General features: G+C 43.1%; 1 protein-coding gene across 1 annotated transcript in view; it reads right to left on the bottom strand.

Annotated features, from left to right (window-relative positions):
* Positions 1-14,132: 14,132 nt before the first annotated feature.
* The window catches only part of CDH17 (cadherin 17), a 58,908-nt gene continuing 46,899 nt past the window's right edge, over positions 14,133-26,141 (bottom strand). The window contains exons 13-17 of the mRNA XM_075550612.1: positions 25,864-25,994; positions 21,510-21,749; positions 17,880-17,996; positions 17,632-17,745; positions 14,133-15,781 (exon numbers count right to left, since the gene is read on the bottom strand). Of these exons, the coding sequence (XP_075406727.1) occupies positions 15,681-15,781; positions 17,632-17,745; positions 17,880-17,996; positions 21,510-21,749; positions 25,864-25,994 (703 nt within the window). The 3' untranslated portion in view covers positions 14,133-15,680. The remainder of the gene's footprint in view (positions 15,782-17,631; positions 17,746-17,879; positions 17,997-21,509; positions 21,750-25,863; positions 25,995-26,141) is intronic.

Raw genomic sequence — 26,141 nt, 5'->3', positions numbered from 1 at the left:
ATAACAAGGGCTCAAGTAGAAAGAAAATGCTTTGAAAACGATGATGGCAACATATGTACCAATGTACTTGAGATAATGGATGTATGTATGGATTGCTCATGAGTTGCATGAGCTCCAAATAAAATTATTTAAAACAAAATTTGGTGAATAAAGCTGATGGTGCCTAGCTATTAAAAGATATAGCATCTGGGGTCTTAAAGGCTTAAAGATAAACAAGCGGCCATCTAGCTGAGAAGCCACAAAACCCACATGGAAGAAGCACACCAGCCTGTGTGATCATGAGGTGTCAATGGGATCAGGAATCGGGCATCAAAGACTCAGAACAAAAAAAAATCATATTTATGTGAACGTGGGGGAGAGTGGAGTAGAGATCCAAAGCCTATCTGTAGACAATTGGACATCCCCTTAAAGAAGGGCCATGAGGAAGAGCCAAGCCAGTCAGGGTGCAGTATAACATGATGAAACATACAATTTTTCCTCCAGTTCTTCAATGCTTCTTTCCCACCACTATCATGACCACAAGTCTACCTCACAAATCCAGCTAGACCAGAGCATGTATATGGGTACAGATAAGAGCTGGAAACACAAAGAATTCAGGACAGATAAAACCTTCAGTTCCAATAATGAGAGTAATGATACCAGGAAGGTAATGGAAAAGTAGAGGGAGAAAGGAGAACAATCACAATCATCTAATTATAACCCCCTCCCAGGGGAACGGACAACAGAAAAGTGGGTGAAGGGAGACAGTGGTTGGTGTAAGACATAAAAAAATTAACAAATTATCAAAGTTCATAAGGGAGGGAGGGTGGGGAGTGGGGGAAATGAGGTAATACCAACGGCTCAAGTAGAAAGAAAATATTTTCGAAATGATGATGCCAACATATGTACAAATGGATTGTGAAAAGAGCTGTAGGAACCCCCAATAAAATGATTTTAAAATAATCATAATAAAATAAAAGTTAGGAAAAAAGAATCCTTCTTTTTATACAATAAGTCCATTAGAATGGGGTCCTATTGGGACTCCATGCTTCGTGGAGAGTGGAAAGGAAACAACCATGAATCCTCATCTCATTGCTCCCTCCCCTTCAACCCGAAGTGTCCAATACCTGCTTTGCTCCCTTTAGATCCTCGTCCATCTGGTTGGTTGGCATTATTTTGCCTCAGCATCAGGTGTCCTTTGAAATTCCGTGTGCTCCCCCTATCCCCCACCCCACCAACCAGATAGAGGACAGGCCATTTGTGGACAAAATTCTTCTCTGAATTTTGACTACACATCTCTGCCGAACAGAGAGTTCTACTGTACCCCACCCCCACCCCGTGGTTCATTGTCTGAAAAGAAACACGGGACATGAGACTTACAAAGATTATCATAGAGGCCAAAATCCCTCCAGATGATGTACTGTCACAGGCTTCTGTTGGACGAAAATTGGACAAGCTATTCCTCTTAGCAGCTGGCTTTGTCTCAGTGTAAGTGCATCTACTAACTGTCACATAGCATTGACATTGCAACTCATCCTTAATGAAGATGTCTTGTGCTCCATGGAGAACCGTAGTCTAGATTTGAACATTCTCATGTGCAAGGATTTCCTTATTAGCACACTGTGCTCTTTTGCTGTTCCAGTAGCTAAAAAAGGTTCTAAAGACTATACTTTGTTCCTTTTCCCCACACATCCTCATCAGACAATTGTTATTATTCATACTGTCAATTGATATGAAAATTCATATTCACTGATGCCAAGGATGGTGCTAAGACTTTATAGCCTGTCAAGCAAGGGAAGAACTGGATGCTTTCATTTTTGCCTCAGTTGCTTCCTTTGTTATGGTGATTTATAAATATGTCTCAGTCTTCTGCTGTTCTGATGAAGATTATGTTTGGCTGCAACTTAATTAAAACCCAACACACATCTATTTTTTAAAATAGGAATTTTTGTTTTCATGTGGCGACAGTGAAAATTAAGGACACCTCAACTGCCACTGTTAACAGCCGTTAACAGCAGTTCAATAGCGTCAGGACGCGGGCTCTAAAAGGCTCTCCTTTGCATGATAGCTGCTGGACGGGGTCTAGGCCTCCCTTTTTCTGAGGGCGTTTCCCCAAAGTACCCAGTCCAGACAACTGCTTATAAACCATTTCCCAGAGTAGTGGTAAGTGGCCACACTGATCTAGCTGCTAGGGGGGTTCAGGAAGTAGACAAGGGAGTAGGAGATTGGGAATAGCTGTTGGGTGAAACAGCACATATTGTGCCTTCAGGCCCGAATCTTGAAGGTTATGTTTGCACAATTCCTAAACACGTGACTATGAAGTCAGAGGGGGGAAAATGAGAAATTTGGTGATGTGGCTATCAATTATAATTTTTTTAATTTTAAATTATTATGCCCTAATTTTATTATTCGATGGCTTTAGTTGGCCAGTTTAATCCTCCTCTAATCGCCTAGGATATTAGTCCACTGATATATTTACATCTAGTTAAAATTTGTCTCATACCTTTCTGGGTCGGAATGCATACTTTCCCACGCCTTTCAGGGCACTCGTGCTGGGTTGGCGCTACAAGAATCAGTTATGAGTTAGTTTATGGACTTTGAGGGAGCCTTCGTGGTGTAGTGGTTAAACACTGGGCTGTGATTTGCATGTTCGACAATTCGAACCCCCCAGCCGTTCCACTGGAGAAAGACTGGGTTTTCCACTCCCATAAACAGTCACAGTCTCAGACACCCACAGGAGGTTGCTGAGTCAGCATTGCTTCAGTGCCAGGGAGTTTGGTTTGGTTTTCGGTTTGGGGGAATTTGAAACTTTCAAAGAATTTTCTATTTCAGCTAAGTTTTCAAATTTTATGACATTAAGATGTCCACAATATTATCCTTGTAATGTCTGTCGGACCACATCTTGATCTTGATGATTTGTGTTTTTTCTCTCTCAATAGTCTAGCTAAAGTTTTATCAATTTTATTGTTGCTTCCCTCTCCTAGCTTGAGAGTCCGCTTTTGCTTTAATTGGATTTCTTTATTATTTTCATTTTTAAACCATTTTATTGGGGGCTCGTACAACTCTTATCACAATCCATCCATCCATCCATCCATCCATCCATCCATCCATCCATCCATCCAACCATCCATTGTGTCAAGTACATTTGTACATTTGTTGCCATCATCATTCTCAAAATGCTTTCTTCTTGAGCCCTTGGTATCAGCTCCTCATTTTTCGCCTCCCTCCCCACTCCCCCTTCCCTTATTTTCATTTTTAATTCATTATTTTCTACTCTTATCCTTCTTCCTACTAATTTCAGGCTTAATTTACTTTACCCTAATTACCTGTCCCCCCTTCTCATTTCTTAAAGTAGAAAAAATTTGTTAGAGTTAGGCCACTCTTTCTCTTTTCTGATATAAACATTGTAGAGTTATAAAATTCCTTCTGAAAACTCTGTCAGTAGCATTTCACACATTTTTGTATGTGGCATTTGGATTTTAATTCAGTTCAAAGCATTTTCTTGTGACAAAAAAATCCACTCACTAGTTCTAAGTATGTACCTTAATTTCTAAACATCTAAGGATTTCCAAGATACCTTTCTACTATTTCCAGCTGAATTTAATTGTAGTGAAAGAAGGCAGTGTTTACAATTTGGACTCTTCTAGACAAGTCTAGACTTGCTTTACAACTCAGCATATGTGCTATCTTAGTGACTGTTTCTTGCGCACTAGAAGAGACTGAGTATGTGGCTATTGCTGGATACGGCATTCTATAAAGTCCGGGAGTTCAAGTTAGATTGGTTACTAAAGGAAGCCACGCCTCTTATTTACTGATTGATGTATGTATGTATTTGTGCTTTTCAGTTCTATTGCACTGTTCATTCTCTCCTTTCACTTCCCACTCATCATGTCACATATTTTAAAACTCTTAAGATTGTTACTTTTCCTGATGAATTGACCTTTTCGTTACCATGCAATATTCTCCTCTGTCTATGATAGTATTCCTTGTTCTGAATTCGGCTTTTCTTGATATGAGTGCACCTACTCCTTACTCACCAACCATCTTGTTAGCTGACATTTTGTATGTGCAACACCAGTAGGAAATCTAATCTCTGAGTATCCTGTGCACCTGACATGGAGGGACTCAGAAATGTCTGGCCAGAGTACCACTGGCTGTGACGACTAAGGTTGTGTGTCGCTTGACCGGTCCATGATTCTCAGTGTTTTGGCATCTACATAATGCAAAATTTGGCAGTCATGTAATAGCATGGTCTTCTTCCATTTTGAGATCTGATGTAGTCAGCTTTCATTTTTGCAGAATGCCAATTTTTGCATCAAGACCTGGAGTGAGGTTTTCAATTCTGTATTTTGTAGTGTTTTCATAATACGTAATTCTCAATCTGTTTATTTTTACTGCATCTCTAGATAAAATTTTATAGGCAACATATATTGCCTTAAAGGTTACACATTCAACTGTTAACCACAAGGTCACCAGTTTGAAACCAACGACCACTCCATGATAGAAAGACAAGGCTTTCAACTCTTGTAAAGAGTTACAGTCTCAGAAACCCACAAGGGCAGTTCTACCCTGTCCTATTGGGTTGCTATGAGTCAGAATCAACTTGATGAGAGAGATGCATATTTAAAAAATGAATGACATTACAAATAAGCTGCAAAATACAAATATAAAGGAGTTGTAAATTTTGTTTAGCTGATTGGTACTTTAAAAAGCAATTTATGTGATGTTGGGTTGTTTTGTTGTTGAAAATGTGTATAGCAAAGCACAAGACAATTTAACAGTTTCGAAATGTTCAATTCGGTGACACGTTGTACAACTATCCTAACACCCTTTTCTGAGTTACTCTTTCACCCTGAGCTAATTCTTAGGTCCTGAGCCAAAAATATCCGCCTGAAGCCTTCTTTAGACTAAACAGTGGTTTCCCTTAATTACTAAAGAATGTCTGCCTTCAGACTTATGCTCTTTTAAAGAACTTTCTATTGTTGGATATATCAAAAGGTTAGAGAAGAAATTTAAGGAGCAGCTAGTTCACGTTAATGGTGGGTCTTATATTTTCATCTGGCATGCCAATATATTTTAAGTGCATTGCTTAGATTATTTTAATTTACGAATGTAGTTGGGTTAAAATCTACTATCTTACAACTTGTTTTCTATGCACTCCATTTATACTTTATTCCCATTTCTGTCTTTTTTTAAAGATTACATTTTAGTTCCATGAACTAGGAGAGTGAAGAGTTATCAACTGAGTGTGAGAAAACATTCATCTTCACACCCAGGTCGTGTCGACGATGATGTCATCCTTAATCCTTCAGGCCGCCTGTGTGGTTATGTGAGAGAATGAGTATGATGTGTGCTGCAATACTCCTTGAGACCAGTAAAGACCCCGGTGTCTGCTCATGCAACCTCAGAACATAGGCAGTGATTGCCGGACGGTCCTTGGGTACCAAGGCCATTGGCAGGCTTCAGGCCCTAGCTGGCTCTTGGCCAGAGCATCTGCCATTGCATGCCACAGTGGTCTCTATGTAAGACCATTCACAAAGTGGCAGTTGGCTTCCCCCACGGTGAGTGAATGAGAGAGCCGGAGCGCACAAGAGGACAGCACAAGATAGAAGCCCCCGTTGTTTTTTCTTGTTGCTTGTTGTTTTGTAACTTAATGTCTGAAGTGACTTCTGCCAGGTTTTATCCACTATCATTGACACACTAAAGTTTGCCCAAAGTTGTAGTAGGGGCTTGATGAAACACAGCAACGTATGACCAGGAGATGTGGACCATCTCAGAGGCCGAAACTATTATCCCTGAGATTACCACTTGGTTGTTAAGTCATCTTGTCACTTATTAGTCCTGTTTCCTGGTTTCTTTGTTGGATTCGATTGGGTCAACCACTTTCTCCTCAAATTCTCTTCTTTACCTCCTGTCAACACTACAAACTGCAAACTCTTTTTGCTGTCTGTACCTTTGTGCCTTTTTGGCCACTATATCTTATTCTCTTTCATAGAACTGTCTTACATTGTCAAACCTTAAGGGTAGTGTTTTCAAAGAACTCTACTTCTTACATTTTTTGTTTATTTATTTATGAATTTATGTAGCTATGAACTAAACATTCCCCAAGCATCGACCATGTTTCAAGTGCCCTCGTATTAATTGGCAGAACCATTTTAAGACTAAATTCACTTGAATTAATTATCCAAAGCTTCTAGATTCACACTTTGGGCTCCAAAGGCAGATGGCACACGGGGGGCTTTGTCTTGACGTCCCTCTCCTTGTCCTAAATTTGACATCGCTCGTCTGAGCAGGTGGCATAAGAACTGGGCATTCACCTTTATTGTTTTTCATTTCTGCTTTTGGAACATAAGATGGAGTTGGAAAAGTTGGTAATGTTTGTCCTGAATCTGCTCATCTGAAAATGATTTAAGTTGGGCAATTTAATGATTGGAACATTTCAGAGCTTTTTCCAGGGCACCAAAACTCTTAATATGGTTTATGGATTCTGCAGCTCTCTCATACTGTTCCCAGCTGTTGGAAGGTCTTTACCGAGGCTCTCTGCAGCGCCCCAATTCTGGCCTCACAGAGAGGGGTTTGCATGCTTCTCATTTCCGTAAAATGCTTTCCAGTTGATCTGAGGTACAGGCTGTGATTCCGGTGAAAGATCAGGGACAAGAGTGATCCAGGATGAGGAGGTATTACTGTGAGCATTTATTTACTTATTATTTGGTGGAATAGTCCTTGAGCCTGGAGTCTGAGGACATCTGAAATCCCTTCTGAGGACCCGACACTTTGATCAATCATGTGATCCTCAGAGTCTTACTGGCCAAGTTTTCAGTCCAGCACCAGCCCTTTCTTTCTAGTCTGTCTTATTTTGGAAGCTCTCTTGAACCCTGTTCAGTAACACCCAAGTCTCCACTGACAGATGGCTGCCCATGCGGTGCACCAGCCAGGACTCAAACCTGAGTCTCTAGCATGGAAGAAAAGCATTCCACCTCTTCTGCCTGCTTACTAGTGTTAAAGAAATCAAAAAATAGCAATTTGTGGGTTAAGTGACTACAGCTTGAAGCTGAAGAAAGTGATCTGGAGTTAAATTCAGAATACTCTAGAACACAGAGTAAATCATGTAAAACCATTGAGATGGCTCCTTGGATAAGGTCCTAATTGACATTATCAAGGTAAATGCTCACTTCCCTTTAATGAATGCTTCCCTCCCCCCTTTTCTTTCTCCTTCCATTCACCCTGAGCATTTTTGCTGTCTCCTTTATATTTAAACATGACTTTATAAAAAGGGTATGAGCATTAGTAATGGCAAGCTGTGTTAGAAAGTTGGACATAATGTCAAAGAGAAACCCACTCTGGGCAAGAGTCCAGAAAACACATACCCGCATGACTTCATTCCCAGCTCAGTCACATGATATTGCCCTTGGACAAAATGTGGCAATTGACATTCCCTTCAAACTCTGAAATAGCTAGAAGCTTCTTAAAGAGTTGGGGCGGTAGCAGAGAGTTGTGCTTATATTTTTAAATTATGGTCCCACTATAGCAGAAATTTATTTTACTTCATTCTTCTTTATTCTTGTTCAATCATGTCTAACATTGGGTTGAAAGAAGCTTCCCAAATTAAGTCACAGATCATTTAAAGCTAAAAATGAGATTTTTGCTCTAAGTTGCCCTCCACAAGGATGACACTATGGTTACCATACAGTCATTTTGAGTTCCGGTGAATTCAGTTGATAAAGAGCAGAAAACAGATCTTTTAGCTCCTGGGGCTCTTCAATTTAGTACAACATTCACCAAGCATCTGTTATCTTGAAGAGTCTCTGTAGGTAGCACAAGGCTTAGAATCAGGACTTGATGGGGATGATCAAGAGGGGAAAACACATGAATAACAAAAATAAGACTTGATTCTTTACAGAGAGCTCTCTCCTTAGAAGAGTGAGCTAAATAAACACCTATTGATCATTAGTCAGGAAATATATAAAAGGGTAACAGCCCTGGGTCTTTAATTACATTTGATGGAAGTTGGTGAAATTCAAAGTTGTGCAAGTACATAATTCAGTGAATGACTGAAACGATGTTTTCTACCTACTGTTTCTATGAAGGAAACAAATAAACAAAATGCAGGCAGCAGGTTGAACACACTGTGACTGCGAACCCCTGGGAGATCCAGCTCCACTTCCGACGACCTTGGAGGGACACTGAACTATGGCCACCGAGAGCCCTCTGGACACGGGGAGAGGTGCTTTGTCTTTGACCCAGTCAGCATGCATCTATAATGGCCTCTCCAAAACACTTATCCTAGGCTTAGGGACCGAGTGAGGGTCACTCATAACTCTGAGTGTAGTCCTCTAAGGGAGACCACCACGACGCTCTGGGGAGAGAAGCCTGGACACGCGACCAGAATAGCCTGAACCCCATGTTCCCCTGGGGAGAAGGAAGGCTCCAGAGGAGGAAGGAGACTAGAGTGACTGCAGATGCTAACAGTGAAGGTACTGCAAACCTGAAAACCCTTTTTGTGTGTCCTCCTCACCCAAACTCAAACCAAACCCACTGCCACCCAGTCAATTCTGATTCGTAGCAACCCTGCCGAGGGTTCTGAGATGGTCAATTTTTACATGAGCAGACAGCTTCCACATTTCTCCTGTGGTGGAGCAGCTGGTAGGTTTGAACCACCAACCTTTTGGCTAGAGGCCCAACACTTAATCCACAGTACCACCAGGGCTCATATTACCATGATTCTCCCTAATCTGCTGTGTCCTCCCTGGTGGTCCCAAATTCTCTGAATTCTGACCACCCTGATCAAGGCTCACACCTCCTTTATGGTTTGGGCACACACCAATCTCTCTCTTCTGTGCATTGCTCAGTACTCCCTTTCTGTGTCACAGATTAAAGTCTTGAATCCTTCATTATATTCTAAACTAAGCTACTAGTTCATTCAAACATGGGACCCTATGCCTGCCACAGTGAACGAGACCCCTGCTCTTATGGATGCATGCTAAGAAAGGACATGCTTCATTTACATCATCTACAGTGCAGGCAAAGGACATGAACAAGGTGCTATGATGGAAAACAGTGTTCTCCTGCTATTCATGATGAAGAATATTGAAAGGACCATGGGTTCTTAATATGTAAGACTATTGTAAGGACTGTGGACCCTTAACACGACCAGAAGAGTGAACAAAGCTCTCTTGGAAGAAGTATTTGAGGCATGTGATGAGGAGAGACTGGAAAAGGGCATGATGCTTGGAAAAGTAGAGGTGTAGCAGAAAAGACAAAGACCCTCAGGAGAGAGACTGGCATAGTGGCTCACACCTGACCACCATTATCAGGGTGGTGCCGGACCCAGCAGTGTTTGATGTTGTTGTACATGAGGTCTCTGTGGGTTCGGACTGATTCGAGAGCACCTAAAAGCAACCACAATCCACTCCTGCCCTGTGAAGGTTGACACCCCATGAGGCCCCATATAAGGTTGCAATGCATCAGAATCAACTTAATGACAGTGGGTTCAGTGTTTTGAGCTCAATACTTGACATGCATAAAGATTAAGGTTTCAAACGCACACAGCTGGCACAGCAGTCTTTGATGTTAGCCTTCGTAACGGTGGGAGAATGAATTTCTGTTCTGGTTAGCCACCCTGTGGTCCATTGCTATGGGAGCCTTAGGAAAGCAGTATCATGAGGGCCAGCGTTTACCACACACGGTGCTAGAACTTCGGCCAGTATGCACCAGGCCATGGTGTCCTGGGACCGATAGGCATTTGTTCACACCGGGCAATCTCTGCCGTCCCCTCAGTAGACCTCGGAAAATGGGTCTGGGCTCTCACCACATTCAGCTGGGAGCCCTCAACAACCAGTCTCTTTCTCCTCCTGCTCAGGGCTGGGTTCTCCAAGACCCTTGCCCTGGCTCTCTGTGTCCCCCACGAACCAAGCCAATGCTCGTGGCTGAGCCTGAGCAGTTCACAGGCAATTCTGCCTTTGAGATCTTTCCTGGGCCAGAAGCCAGAGGCCCAGTTTGGTCTTCTGCTACCAAGAATACATCCCATTTCCTCCCAGTCCTGCTAAATTCAAAAGAGTAACTAAAAATTCTGGGTAAACACGCATGCTATTTTTATTCCCACCTCCGTGTGCATACCCACTTCCTCTTCCAAAATTAGGCTTTCAAATTCTGGATTTAAACATCGGCTCAGTTGTTGCAATGGAAAAAATGAAAATGCTTTTCGCAATCTGATGAACGAACACTGGTTTTCATATCCCATCTCTCTTTTATCTGCTCCCCCCACTTCACTGCCCACTCAACCAGCTCTTCCAGGCCAATAAATGAGTGAGAAGAGACTTCAGATTCTGTCCAAGAATTTGGAGACCCATTGGCATGTGCAGCCCTTGAGCATGGCATGTCCTATAGCCATCAACACGATTAGATCAGAAGTCCAGGGGAGAATCTAGATTAGTTACTAGGGCTGCCTTAACAATACCACAGACATTCACCACAGTGCTGGAGATTACAGGCCCAAATCCATGTGTTCGAGCAGCCATCCCCCCCTTCGGAAGTCTTTAGGGGAAGGGCATTTCTTATTCCTCTAAGCTTCTGGTAGTTTCTGACCTTCCTTGGTTTCCAGATGCTTGTTCACATGGTCCGACTTCCTCTTCTGTCTTTCTGTATCTTTCTCTGTTGTAAGGTCACCAACTCCAGTCTACATGTTCATTCAGCTGATGACAAAAGTCATATTTACAGGTAGAAGGGGTTAGTGCTTCGCCATATCGTTGGGGGCACACAACCCAGTCTATGATCATGTCTTCTTGTGTGGAATCACCAACTATCTTCAGCAACTGTCCACCTTGTGTGAGGGCCCACATGGCTTACATTAAAGAAGACACTCAGAAACCATTGGGAATGTTGGCCAGGGCTTGCACTGTGCCTGGTATATTGTGTTCCTGGCCCATGTGGAAAGAGAGCCACATGAAAAGAAAACATAAATATGGAAAATGAAAAATCGTTTGTACTTTTAAAATACTCCTTTCCATGACCAACTCTCCAAACGCATGCACCAGAGGTTCACTTTGTATGAATGTGTGCTTTAGAGTCATTTTTTAAGAGATGCGTCTGGTACAAAAAGCGAAGTATTGCTGCTTCTTGGTGAGCCCTAGGCTACACAGACTCACCCCTCGGCTTCAGACAGGACCCAGCTTCCTGCGTGAAGCTTTCTGGTTCTTTCAGGTTCCTGGGTCTGCCTTTGAGACAGTTGAAGCCTTTTCTGAACTCCTGATCCCATGTTGTCAGCACCAGACTGGGAGAGGGTGTGGAAAAGGCAGATTGGATGGGAAGATGCCCAGGATGCTGAGAGGCCTGTGATGTGTTGAGAGGCTGTCACAAGAAGAAGGCTCCTGATTTTTCCCATTCATATTCCCGACTCTTTGAATCTTCAGATGCAAAAAAGGACCAGATACCACACTGACCTGGAACTCACCTGCCCCTCAGAGGTTTTCGGGAAAGGGAATTCTCAGCACATTCACATCCCCAGGGAGATTTTATAAATACCAACACAAGGACCCCATGCCCAAATCTCTCATTCAATTGAGGATAGACCTCTGGGATGAATATTTTCCAGAAAATACCCCTAGAGGATTCTAAACTGCATCCACTGAGAAGCCCTGGACAGCTGACCCTTCAACACCACGCACTCTAAGGAAGACGGGCTGTGTGGGGAGCTTTTTGGACGCATATGTTGGCATGAGTGCGAGACACGGGAATGCGTGTAAAGGCAGATATAACGCCTTCTAGGTTTGAATGCTGTTTGCTCTTTCCTTTCTAGTTAGTATTCAAAAATCTGTTGTAAAAGATGGACATTATAAGACATTGTCTTTTTGGGAAATACAGGTGTCTTTAAAGGCCTCAAACTTGAACCAGCTTCCGGAATGCATAGAGCACTATACCGAATTCTGGCACCAATTGTTCCTTTCTTGAACTTGATTCTTCCCATGTCGTATCTGCTTTCTGCCTATGGCAGTGGTTCTCAACCTGTGGGTCACAGCCCCTTTGGGGGTCAAACAACCCTTTCACAGGGGTCGCCCAATTCATCACAGTAGCAAAATGACAGTGATGACGTAGCAACAAACAATTTTATAGCTGGGGGTCACCACCAGATGAGGAACTGTATGAAAGGGCCCCGGCATGATGAAGGTCGCGAACCACTGGCCTATGGGGTGGCAGAGGTCTCTGTTTTTGATCAGCTGCTTCCCGGAAGGTTTTGTCTTCCCACAGAGCTTCTCACAAGAGGTCCCGTTCTTCCCATACTCCCTCAAATCCCCTAGGTCTCATAGCTTGCTTTCTTTTTCTTCCTTTCTTTCTGTTTTCTTTTTCATGGCGTTGTTACTGACGGGCCCTGTTTATTACAGCCAGCTCTGGAACCTAGGAGACCTGAATGGAATATTAGGACTTGTGTGTAGGGAGAAGTAGGGAGATGAGATAGGCATTTAAGGAGTCTTTGAGGATTCCATAAATGGGCAAAAAGATCAGAAGCACACCGTTTGTAACTCAGAATTTTGTCAAATAAGTATCACTTAAATGACAACCACATAAGTGGTCAAAATAAATCAGCGATTTCAGGTATTCTTCATTTAGGAAAAATCATTGAGGCGTCATGATGCACCACAGTAACACTGAAAGGGATTCCTGTCTTCTCAGAAGTCCCAGACTAGTAAAGAGTATCACCTGGCCCTGGGGGTTCAAAGGAAGAGGGGCCAGATGCAAGGTACGGATCTGCACTCTTTGGGTTGGGTGTAAGAAACCACAATCCAATGAGACTTAACAAGAGCAAAGTGAACTGGTTGGCTCACAGGATGGAAAAGTCCAGGGCCAGGTTACCTTCAGATGCAGTTAGGTACAGGTATTCAGCATCTGAAGTCTCCTCTCAATTCTTGAGGGTCTGTTGTCCTAGTTTTCAAGCAGGCCCAACTCTTGCGGGCCACGCTGAGCCCACTTCCTCATAGGTTAGCAGGAAAGAGAGTGCACGCACACGCTCTTTCTGACTTTGACCTAGAATTCTAGTGTCACTGAGCTACCGCGCCATTCCTTCCTAGAGCTCGAGCAATTGAGGACAGTTGGGCTGTCTCTACCCAAAGCACACAAAATGGAGCTGTTGGTAGGGCTGTTGTCCAGTAGGAAGGCAAACTGTTTCTTCCAAAGAATGGGGACTGGATCCTGATAAGGTAAACAATGTACCTCATCTCAGTGCGGAAGTTTAGATGAGGTAGTGCCCTGGTCCCCTGCAGAAAGTCAGAGAAAGCTTCCCAGAGGCAACTGGGATGGCAAGAGTGAGTAGGAGCTGATCATGTAAGAATGAGTAGGGTGAAAGAGAGGACTTTTCAGGAAAGGAAGCTCAAGAGCAGTAATGGATCAGAAAGTTCCAAGTGATCAGAAAATAGCTGTTGGTCCTGAAAGGATAGCATGGGGTTCAGGTAGGGAAGCCCTGAATACACCTTAGCTGACCTGCCTCGGGGTTTTAGTAGCAATGATATGATTTTCTGAAAATGAGCTGGACTGGCAATTTTAAGTGGTCTAGATGTCATGTCAGGAACTCTGATGATGCTGTAAGAGTAACAGCGGACTGCTGACTGAAGGGTCAGTGGTTCAAACCCATCAGCTCCTCTGAGGGAGAAAGATGAAGCTCTCTGTTCTCGTAGAGAGTCACTGTAAGTCAGAATTGACTCTATGGCAGTGGGTTGGTTTTAGTTATATGTCATGTAACTGTCACTCGTTGGCTAAAAACACTCAAGTCAAAATACCTATATAAAGTGATAAGAAATTGAATTATTCTTCAGCTTGGGATATAGTTTGTGAATTTTTCATATAGGTAATTGTTTGCATCTTTTTATGAGGTAAGGCCAGAGCGAATCTTACACAGTACGAGGCTTCCAGTGAGTCCCAGCTGAAAAGACAGGTAGAATAGCTTGAGGTACGATATAAGGTTACACAAGAAAACGATAACCAAATCGAATCCATTGCTGCCCAAATGATGCGGACTCACGAGGACCCTCTAGCACAGCACAGCTCTGCCCCAGAGGGTTCCAAGGCTATGAATCTTTGTGTGTGTGTGTGTGTGTGTGTGTGGTGTCAACAATGTTTTCTTTCTTTTCTTTTTTTGTAAAATCATTTTATTGGGGGCTCATACAACGTTTATTACAATCCATACATCCATCCACTGTGTTGAGCACGTCTGTACATTCGATGCCCTTGTCATTCTGCAAACACTTGCTATGAATCTTTAAGGAAACAGACGGCCACTGCTTTCTCCTGCAACGTGGTTGGTGGCTTCAAAGCACTGATCGGTTGCTTAGCAGAGGAGCACTTAACCACGGCGCCACTAAGGTTCCTTAGAAAACTTGTCCTGGGGTCTTAGAACTGTGAACTTTCTTTTGTTTCACATCTTTTTTTTGCTTTTGAAAATATACTAGAACTTTCCAAAGAGGTTTCTAAGTTTATAGAAATATGGGATTAAAAAAAAAAAGAAATACGGGATTGAAGATAATGGGATCTTCCACAGACCTTCAGAAGCCCCCTGGGTTTACAGAAGTCGCGACAAATGGCCTACTTCAGCAGCCGTTGTCGGAGCACCTTGTCACACATGAGCTCTTCTTCATGACTACAAGCTCTGGGACGGTGTGTGGTGTTGAATGCGTCCCAGGCTCAAGTCAACAGCTGCAGACCGAGAGAGGTTTCCAAACCTCCGAGGTTCTCTGACTTAAAAGTGGTCGACTCCTAGGGTATCTACCTTGAACACTTCAGCCTACAGTCATGTCAGCGGAGGAGTTTTATTTTCCTTTAGTTAGAGTCCTCAGGCTAATTAAACACAGGAGGCCATGTGAATACATGACAGAGAATCATTGGAGCCCGCTCTCCCTCTGAGCCAATAGAAGGAACTAGCAACCAGGACCCAAGAGATGGGAGAAACAAAACCCACCACAATCAACCTTTCTGCTGGAGTTTTACACACATTTCCTTCATGCGTCCTTGTTTTTCTCTTGACGCATTAAATAATGGCCAACACGTTCGTAATATACACATAAGGAAACCATCCACAGCATGGTGATATGTTGAGTTTCTGAAGCGAGGATTCTGAAAGGAGTCTGTGTGAAAGCACAGCAGCCTGCTTGGATCCCTTCTGCGGTCTGCGCCCCGCAGACAAGAAGACAACTCTAACTGAAGAGTGGTACACTGGGTGAAAGAGGCCTCATAACAACACGCAACAGGTTTTGTTAAGGGATGAGGCGATCTGTTTACTTTGTCCCCTGAGATCCTGCTCTTTTCTTTCCATTGAAATGAATGAGCTACCAAGGAAGCTGATGAGCCGATGGGACATAGGCTAGACTTTTCAAAAAGCATCAGTGGGATCCAGGACGTCCTGTGGTGGATAACTTACAAATGAAGCTCTTTATGAAGAGAAAAATGTACAGAATATTTCATTAGCCCACCTTTCCTGAAGGGGGACAAACGGTTTTGTTTTGGGATTAATAGCCAAGAAAAATACCATGGGAAAATGAAAAGCATCCCTACGGTCTATAGCACGTGAATTATCTAAGAGTAGTAACATATTAGAGGGTGAGGGAGCGCATATAAAAACATGGTGCATGCGTATTGGATGAAAGTAAAATTACTGGATGGAATACTAAACGACTGCATTGTCGGCATGGCACTTGGTGTCCAGACGTTGCTTTTCCGGCTCATGCGCTCAGAGGTTTGACTTCCGATGGCTGAGTACCCTCAGTGCCGCTGCCGTCTTTAGACTTCTTCAAACGGAAAAACACCACTGCTAAAATGACACCTGGAGGAGGAAATTCAGGGTCAGGCAGACAGACTCTTCAAATGGACCGTCACGGTCATTTATAAAGCACAGCGTGGTAGGAAAGCATAAGTCATGAAACTTCAGTTTTGTTTGTGATTCAACAGAGATTGTGTTGCCCTGGTGAATAAGGAAGCCCAAGTATTTCCTCTCTTGGACAAGTGTGCTTATCACTTACTTTACTTTGACTCACATGTACCAGGCCTGGTAGCTGTCCATCTACCAAGGAACATAAGATGCTAATGTCCTGTCTACTCAAAGGATTTGAAAAAATCCTCATGTAAACATCTGACAGAGCGCTCGACCTTTTACTATCTTTAATAAAGAACAGTCTAATCAGAACAACCAGGTGTAGGTGAACTTGCCACTTATCCAAAGCCTATTTTTCTTGGGTCCACACCAAATATCCCATTTTCTATGATCCTGCTGCATGACTCCAGTCTAGATTTGGAGACACTTTTGAGTAAACTACCTACCTTTTTTTAGTTTCTCCCATTTTTGACTGCCTGCAAAATTATAATTTAGCACTAAATCTATACTATAAATCAGAGGCAAATATAAAAAAAGTTTTAAGAAAATTAACCTTCAGTGACATTGCAGGAAGAGTCATGGCAGGAAAGACTGGCATCCCAGAGACACATTAGGGGCTTATAATGATCTCGACTGTACTCTCGGGGGAGGGGATAGAATATGAAACTGTAAGGTTCTCCTGCCACATCACTGCGCCTCTTTATCTCCCCAAACTCTGTCAACTTTTAATTGGTAGCAAAATTGTGCAATTAGATGGTTGTGTTAGAAAATGGTATTTACAGTATGAACTCAAAACTTCTTTTAAAACAGGAAAATCAATCAGGTACGAAAAGATACAGAGCAGTATGACAGGTGTGTACCAGGGGAAAATGATGGCCAACTTGCACATGTTTGGATGGGCAGAGGGCATGCAGTGAAGGGGCCTTCCAGGTCCTAATAAGGCGTATGGAAAGGAGAGCCATGAACCAGAGTCTGAGTCCCATGTTATAACATGGATGGCAGCAGGAAAGACCAGGTGCAGGAAGACACCATTAAGACGATGTAAAAAGAACCCCAAGTTCTTTTCAAGGTGACAAGATAGGAAACTGTGTAATCCCTTTTAGTTGGATTGCTAGATACCCCAAACCTTTCACTTGGGGACATGTGAATCAATGAAGTAACCATTTCCAGTCTTTAACTTGTGATGGCAACCATTAAAGAGAGAAAGAGTAATTACTATAGTCAAATGAAAATGAAAGAAAGAAATCGAACAGGGGACTTCTATCTTTCTAAATCAAGGGTCAAGGCACAGATGCAACAGAGTTACAGTCATGAAAATATACAAAGAAAAGCTCATTGAATTTCAGGTGTTTAAGGATCTCCACCGTGAGGCTAACTTCCACATATGCCGACAGTGGCAGACTAGAATATTTAGCTTTGAATATAGGATCTGTGTATGTTTTGTCCATCATGAAAGGACCAACATCAAGTACTACATCTGACACATAGCAAGAGTACAGATACTGTATTTCCTTCTCCTTCATCATGGAAAGTTGGCAACCAGGTATAATTAATAATAGCTTATGTTTTAAAGGGATTTATGTTATATTTCCCAACTAAACCAATTTCCCAACTATGATGGATAGAGATGACACTAAAATAATAACTCCTAACCAGGAACATTTGATATGGTTTACTGATGAGCTATACTCTTGACTATTGCCTAGGCTACCATTTGTATACAGACGAGCTCAGGCCCTGGGATTAGTTTATGTTTCTGAGGTTCGGGAAAGGAATCTTTGGATCTGAAACATTATACTCACCAATGACCAGTAAGGTAGTCAGGAGTGTACCAACTGCCATGCCCACCGTGGGCATTCCAGGCTGTTGACCTGCTGGCTGGAAACACCTATCTTCCACACATGAGCAGAAAGTAACTGGAAAGCAGAGAGTATTGGGTAGTAGAATTTTTAAGGGAGTATTTGCATAATCTCACAGCAAAGGCGAGCATTCCCTCAAGTTGCCCACGGTGACAGGCACTATTCTAAATGGCCTGCAGTAAAAGACCTACCTGTTAAAGTGTCAGTCCTTTCCATGGGTGGTTGGCCTCCATCACTGATCCGGATTGAGAAGCTGTAAATTCTTTCTTCAAAGTTTGTGTGCCTGGTGGAAACTCTCACATGTGTGCCTGTCAGAACAGGAGGAGAATGGAGGGCATGTAAACACAACGCCAGCTCGCGCAACACTAGCAAGAAGCCTGGTCTTGCTGTCAGCTACCAAGGTCAGCTAGGAATTGGTTAGCGCAAAGTGGTACCACTCCCAGGGACTTTCCCATAATGAGAAAAACAAAAACAAAACAAAAAATGTAAGAACTTATAATTAGTCAAATTGTTGTTGATCTACAGACATGAGCTATGAACTATATAGAATGGCTATGTAGACTACCTGGGTCTACAGACCCGATGCTGAATTTCAAATCTGTCACTTGGCTAGGTGACAGAGCAAAAGTCACAGTATCTATCGGCCTCAGAATGCCTTCAGTTTCGTAGATAAGGGGCTGGGTGGTATTTTGTTTACAGGGTTTTGTTGTTCTTTTTTCTTCTCTTTAGAAAATAAAATGCCTAAAGATTGTTCTTGTGTTGGTGGACCTCACTCATCTTACACCTTTCCCCATCTGTCTGCCTCAACTGTTTCCCCAGAATCTGAGGGGCCATTTGGATTCTTAAAAATCATCATGGCCCACACTGCCACAGCTGGACATGGTGGAGTAGCTGAAGACAGATTAACCATTCCACCCAAACAACTTAAAAAAAAAAACCCACAAAATAGAGGAAGTCATGTTTTTTATAAGCACATTGGACATTAAACCACGAAGAATCACCGAGAGAAGATAAAGAAATAAAGTCGGTTCTTCAATTGTCCCAGCTGAGGCCTAGAGAGCATGGCCAGGTCTCCGGAAGCTCCAAGCAGAGCCCAGTGATTTCCCTAATGTAAGGAGAGAGAGTTGGGGTACGGAGGATCCAAGACAGCCAGAGTTCTCAGAGACAGCCAGAGCTCCACGGAGAGAGCAGAGGGGAGTGCAGAGGGTGCCCCTGAAGTCTGCAGCTGAAAACGAATCAGGGCATGTAGATGAGGACTACCGAAGGCTGGGGAAAGACCCGACCAGGCTCAGAAGGAACAATGCTTGGCGCTCACAAAGGGCCCTTCAAGTTCCCGCCCTACAAGCCTGCACGGAGACGTTGATGCCTGACTGCGCATCAGGGAGAGTTCCCAGAAGGGCTTGACCTCAGCAGCTTGGCCAGGTTAGCCAAAGATTAAATATGGCACTGACCCTGCCTACCAGAACTTAAAGACCATGCGCAAAAAGAACCAAACTATTTCCAGACACTTCAACTACGTTTCGGAACAAAGCTCACAAATATTGATGGGAAGACAAAAGTATTCATCATCCAACAAAGTAAAATCCACAATGTCAAATATCTAATTTAATAGCTACTAGAAATGCAAGAAAATGTGATTCATAATGAGAAGCACAATTAATCAGAACTGACTCAGAAGAGGCGCATATGATGCGACTATTAGATAAGAACATGGCCATTGGGGGAGTTAGATGAATTATACAACCTGATTTCCAATGCGATCATAAAGCTAAAGTAATCATGACTGTATAGAACTGATATAAAGAAAGACAAATAGATCAGTGGCCAGAAGAGAAAGTCCAGGGATAGGCACATATATATGTATAGTTATTTGATTTTTTACAAAGTTGTCAAGAAAATGAAATGTAAAAAGGACAATGTTTCACTATATATAAGAGTTAATTTGAAGTGACTCATAGAACGCAATGTCAAAGCAAATCCTATGAAACCTCTAAGAAAACGCAGGGGACCATTTTCGTGATGTTGGGTTTGGCAAAAAACTTTCCTAAAGGTCTTATCAAAAGTATGTTTTGCTGAAAACAAAACAAAAACCGCAAAGCACCTTATGACAGGGATGGACCTGGAGAACATTATGCTGAATGAGATCAGCCAGTCACAAAAGGCTGAGTATTGGATAAGTCTACTGATAAAAAAGAAAAACAAGATGAAGATTTCATACCAAAGAGAACAGATGTTGGTGATTTCCAAAGAGGAAAGGGCAAGGGAGGGAAGACCAAGCATTGGACAAGAGTGTTGACGGGCGCCAGCTTGGGCGAATGGAAGACAGTTGTCCCCACCAGGGAGGAGAGAAATCAAGGAGCAGGTGAAGGATAAACTGTGGGGGGCAGTTGATAAATAGTTTAAAATGTTGAATATAATTTTGACGATAAGTAAGCGTCCACCTAACTTACAATTTTAAAGGTTTTTTTAAAAATCATACCAAAATACAAATTATAATACGAAGAAGACTCATGAATCAAACTTTATAAAAGCTTAAACATTTTTCTCTTCAAAAGACAGTGTTATAAAAATGAAAACGCAAACCACAGCTTGGGAGAAAATATTTTCAGAACACATCTCTGACAAAACCATTGTCTCTGGAATACAGAAAGAACACTTATAACTCAACAACAGGAGTCAAACAATTTGATTTTTAATGAGCACAATATTTGATCAAATTCTAAACCAACACTTTGGAAATAAGTTGGGCATTTTCTTTAAAACTTAATCATACACCTTCCAGGTAGTCTAATGAATTCACCATTTAGCCTAATCAATCCATTACTTGATATTTAACCAAATGGAAGCACATTCGGAATCTTTATTCACACATGTGCCTCTCAGCTTTATTTATAGTAGCCAAAAATTGGAACAACCTAAATGACAATCAAGAGGTGACTGGATAAACCACGTGTGATGTTGTTGCACAGTGGACTGCGATTCAGTAGGAGAAAGGTACAGACGGAGTACATGTCACGACACAGGTAACTCAGAACTCAAACACATTGCCATCGAGTCAGTTCTGACTCGCTTCTCCTGGAGAACAGAACAGACCGCCCCCTCTGGGGTCTGAGTCTAGCAGACAGCCTCATCTTTCTCCCTTGGGGTGGCTGGTGTTGCCGATAGCAGCCCAATGCGTAACCACCAACACCATCTCAGAATCATTATGGTAAATGAAAGCAGGCAGACATAAACAGAGCATGCACTGCATCGTTCTATCTAGATCAAAGTCTTGAAAAAGCAAACGCATCCATAGTGACGGAAATCAGGGCAATGGTTGGCTGGAGGATGGGCATGGATGGATGGGAAGGAAGGGTTCCCACAGGGCATGTAGAAAGGGTTGAAGGTAACGGGAATATGACCTTGATTGTGGAGATGGCTTCAGGGATAGATATACATGCATGCATATATCACACCCTATAAAATACACTCTAAACGTAGCAATTTAATGCATTAATTCTATTTCAATAACGTTGCCTTTAAAATGGTCATGAAATCTGTTTCTCATGGGAAAATCTGCAAGTATTGCTCAGATCATCCCGCTCTGTCTGCACACTCAGGGGGGTTTGCTGTATGGCCACACCCTCTCCTCCTTCCACAGCCCAGGGCATTCTCTCCCCCACCCCCCAGAGAGCTTCCCCAAGCAAGTTTCAGCAACATCAACTTTCTTTCTAGATCACTGAAGGAATCTCTCTGTTCAGTATTATAAAACCCACTGAGGAAACAAAGCCTACTTCCATCATCCGTCATCGTTTTTCTTGATGTACTTTTTGACAACTCACCATTGATTTTGGAAACCTCCCAGTCCTTTTGTAGATTCTCGTTGCCAAGGGCAAATGTAAATTGTGGACCTCGAAGTGGTTGCCGGTCATCATCCGTGGCTTCCAAAATGAAACTTCCAAGTGCTTTGAGAGGGTGACACAAGTACAAGCCAGTGTAGTCCTTGACCAGCCGTGGGGCGTTGTCATTCACATCCGTTAGGGTCAGGTGGAAACTGGCTGTGGATCTCAAAGAAGAGCCACCTCGGGAAGGAAACGATTGAAATACTTGTCAACTCTCATTTGCTTTTTAATAAATAAAAGCAACTTGCAATCCATTCCCCTCTGACTCATGGCGACTCTGTGTGTGCAGAACAGAGCCACTCTGTAGGATTTCCCATGGCTTAGTTTGCAGAAGGTTAGCAGGGCTTTCTTCCACAGAGCTTCCGGTGGCCTTAAACCTCCAACATTTTGGCATTTTTGGTTAGAAGCCAATTATGTTCATCGTTTGCACCACCCAGGGACTGTTTTTTTTTTAAGAAGAAAAGATACTGCCCTTTCTTAAAAATAAAAAGATACCATTCAAGCAGCTAAGTTTATTGAGGTTATTGAAAGAAAACACGTTTCTGAAATTAAAAGACCCGGTTTCATCCTGATTAAAATGTCTTAGTGATAATAATGACTAAGATTTACGAGCCAAAGGCTGTGCTAATATTTTACATGTTTCACTTCAAGATGGCTGTGCTACGTATCCCTGGGGCTGAGAGAAGCCATGTGACTTGCTGCCCACGGACACGCAGTGAGGAAGCCACAGAGGCCATTCCGAAGCCCACAGAACTAACTGCGCCTTGGCACAGCCTTCGGTGCCCGAGGCAACCACCCACACGCTTTATCTTTACCTGTAAAACCGCACATGCTTTTGTAATAGTTGAGCACGTAAGCGAATATTCTCAGAAAACAGTAAAGGCAATAGATAGATAAATAGATAGATAAAAACAGTAAAGGCACCGATTCTACGGATCTACATATAACCTCCTCCCTGGGGGACGGAAAACAGAAAAGTGGGTGAAGGGAGACGTCGGACAGTATAAGATATGACAAACTTTAAAAAACCCAAAGATATAACAAAAATGATCATTTATAAATTATCAAGGGTTCATGAGATAGGGGGAAGGGGGAGGGAGGGTGAAAATGAGGAGCTGATGTCAGAGGATTACATGGAGAGCAAATGTTTTGAGAATGATGATAGTAATGAATGTACAAATGTATAGATTGTGATAAGAGTTGTATGAGCCCCCAATAAAATGATTAATAATAAAACAGTAAAGACCACACAAAGGTTCATGACTCTGGGGTAGTGGGGGAGGAGGGAGAGATCAATGGGTCAGTGGTAGAATTCCCCCTCTCCATGAAGGAGACCTAGGTTCCACCCCTAGACAATGAGCCTCAGGTGCAGCTACTACCTGCCTGTCCAGGGAGGCTTACGCATCGTTACGATGCGGAGCAGGTTTCCACAGAACTTCCAGACTAATATGGACTGAGACGAAAGATCTGGCATCTACTTCTGACCATCAGTCAAAGGAAACCCTTTGGATCACAACGGTCTCATCCGTCACTGGTCAGAGGGCGGGTGCACAACCAGACAGGGTTTTGGTCTGTTGTGCCTGAGGTTGCCGTGAGCCTGGGGTCTATGTGACAGCGCTTAGAATAACAACCGTCAGGCTCTGGTGGTTTAGTGTCTACAAGTTTAGCTGCGGTTGCACTGAGTGTCAACTTGCCCTTGTGTAGGGGTGGAGTGCAACTTGTCTGTCAATCAGGTCACAATCTGATGATGCCTCCTGGGAGGTGCGGCCTTTCTATAAGAGAGACATGGGGAACCCTCCTTTCTCTCTCTCTCTCTCTCTCTCTCTCTCTCTCTCTCTCTCTCTCTCTCTCTCTCTCTCTGCCCCTACACCTTCCTGCGTGCTGGGACTCTGTGCCTGCTTCCAGGGATGGCCCCAGGTGGGCTGTTTGACCTTGAGAGCTGTTGATGCCTTGCCATGTTTATGTCCTTAGATCCACACAATTCTGTACCCACTGGCCTGTGATCCTGCTTCACCTTTCTGCATCATCAACCTGCAACCAGGTGCGTCTGAAGAGGGCTCTGACTGGCAACAGACCCGTGAGGCCTGGAATGCCTTCTTCATACACAATTACATCTTGATATGAAGATCTCTCTTATACATATATGGGTGTCACCAGTTTTGTTTCTCTAGACAACCTAGCCTAACACAGCTGCTAACCGAAAGATCCCTTAGCCTGCCACTCCATGGGAGAACGATGTGGCAGTCTGCTTCTGTAGCGCTTACAGCCTTGGGAACCCTATGGGGACAGCTATACATTGTCCCATGGGATCACTCTGAGTCAGAAACAACTCAAAGGCAATAGGTAACAACAAGAAATAGAGAAGAACTTGGATTCAGCAGCCTGACAGCTTGTTTGCTGTGTGGTCTTAGTGCCTTGATTTCCTCATCTGTACAATGTGGTCAATGTTGTTTTCATAGTGTTGCACGAGGACTGACTATGGAATTACCCTAAGTGCTTAGAACAGGGCTGTAACCACAATGGAGATGGTTCCTGTTTATTCATTTTCTACCCAACATCAAATCACAGATACATTCTCACAAGTCCTGACTCATCACTCTGCTTCCAGTCTAGTAGAGTCTGCCTCCCAGCTTTTCTTCTCAATTTTCTTCTCCTAACTACACGTAACCAATGGAGAATAAAATCACGTGGGTTCTTGAAAAGATTTCAACTGTTTGCATTATTTCAATGTCAAGAGGCCAGGCTAGCAAGGCTTCAACTCACGTATTTTGGCTGTGCTCTCAGGAGAGACCAGTCCCTGGAGAAGGACATCGTGCTTGGTAAAGTAGAGGGGCAGCAAAGAGAGGAAGGCCCTGGACAAGATGGATTGAGACAGTGGCGGCCACAATGGGCTCGAATAGAAGAACAGTCGTGTAGATGGTGCAGTACGGGGTGGTGTTTTGTTCTGTCGTACAAAGGTTTGCTATGCGTCGGAGCCAACTGATGACAACAACAATGCCAACAACTGGGGATGAGGCAGGGTTTGGGACCCTGATTTGAACTCATGAATCTTCTCAAATGTAAGAGGTCCTTACACAGACATCCAAAGTGAAGTGAGGATCCCCACAGTATGTTGCAGGGACGCACATGGCTCAAGACCTCAGCCGCTCCCTGGTGATTAATCGTGGGCTTTTGAGCAAGGGTTGGCTACGTTTGATCGTGGAAGTGGAGTGTGCTTAACTTGCAAGAGGGACAATGTGTCACCTCCTCAGCCAGGCCCACCAAGAAAGAACAGAAGCCACGGTTCCAAATCTGCCACATGGTCCGACTGTCCATTCGCTTTGGTATAAACTGACCACAGTGGTTCTCATGTTTCCGAATCTTTTTGTACGCAGGAAGCATTTTTATGATTCTTTCTCTGTCCCTCCTGTGGGTTCCCAACCCAAGGATTCATATTTTGAGCTTACTTCCTGCTCTAAACCTGTCCCTAGTAATTTACCTAGTAATCATGCATTCAATGCTCTCTCTCACTCTCTTGGAAAACCAAGGAGATATATTTACTAGCCGTTTAGGGACTCTGATCGATCAGCATAAGGTCCATAGAACTTTGCCTCCAGATTGGAGCCATTCCATTTAAATGCCAAGAAACTCAATGCTTTAACTAACAGTGCCATCACTGGTAAGTATAACATTTTTGTGAGGTGTTTTGTTTGTTTGCTTTTAATATTGAAAATTCCCTAGAGGATGCAAAGATTGCATGAGGGTTGCTCGAACATCCTTGACTGATCTATCTTCTAGCCTTCTTTTTCAAAGTCCATCCAATTCCACCAAACACGGATACACGGTCCACCAAGACCTCCTGAAATAGAGTCTCCAGGGTGAGCTCCCAGTCTCGATCTTCAGCAAGCTCCTGCGGTATTTCTGACATGCACAGGAATTTGAGAATGCTGCAGGAAAGCATTTTCTGTTTCAAATTCGATAGGACCTAAGGAGTTGTCATTTAAGGCTAATGGAATAAAATTGGTCTTGGTGAGCAGGGCAGAGGCCATACCACCTACCTATAGGGGGTAGTTTATTCAGGGGCTCAAGGACCTTCCTGGAAGGTGTAGCCCCTGGAGGGATTCACAAGAGTGAACAGTACCCCAGAAGCCTGGCTGGCCACCTGGTACTGCTCTAACCCAAAGAAGCCATTTAACAAAACAAAGTGTGAATGAACACCACTTCCACTTTGAGGTACTGAAATTCTGGGGCATCAGCCCAGTGCAGCTTCCCATTGCCGCCCCTCCCATTTCTATTATTATTATTATTTGCTCACCTTTTTCTCTTGCCACAACTTGTACCTGATACAAACTTTGGACTTCCCTGTCCAGCTGCCCGGTGCTGAAGATCTCACCAGTGACAGAGTCAATTTTAAGCCAACCTTTCTGATTGTTTTCCAGGGAATAACTTCATAAAGAGAAGGGGAAAAAATCTATATTATTCTGTAGGAAAATACAAAACTATATTATGCACCATTATACTAGTAGGTCAGTCTTATCATTTGTGGATTATTGTTAACATATTTCAAGGAACAGTATATGATACATTAGTGCT

Source organism: Tenrec ecaudatus, chromosome 5, assembly GCF_050624435.1.
Source record: "Tenrec ecaudatus isolate mTenEca1 chromosome 5, mTenEca1.hap1, whole genome shotgun sequence".
Lineage (NCBI taxonomy): Eukaryota > Metazoa > Chordata > Mammalia > Afrosoricida > Tenrecidae > Tenrec > Tenrec ecaudatus.
Note: the sequence above shows the minus strand (reverse complement) of the source record. Positions and strands in the feature narration are given on the sequence as shown.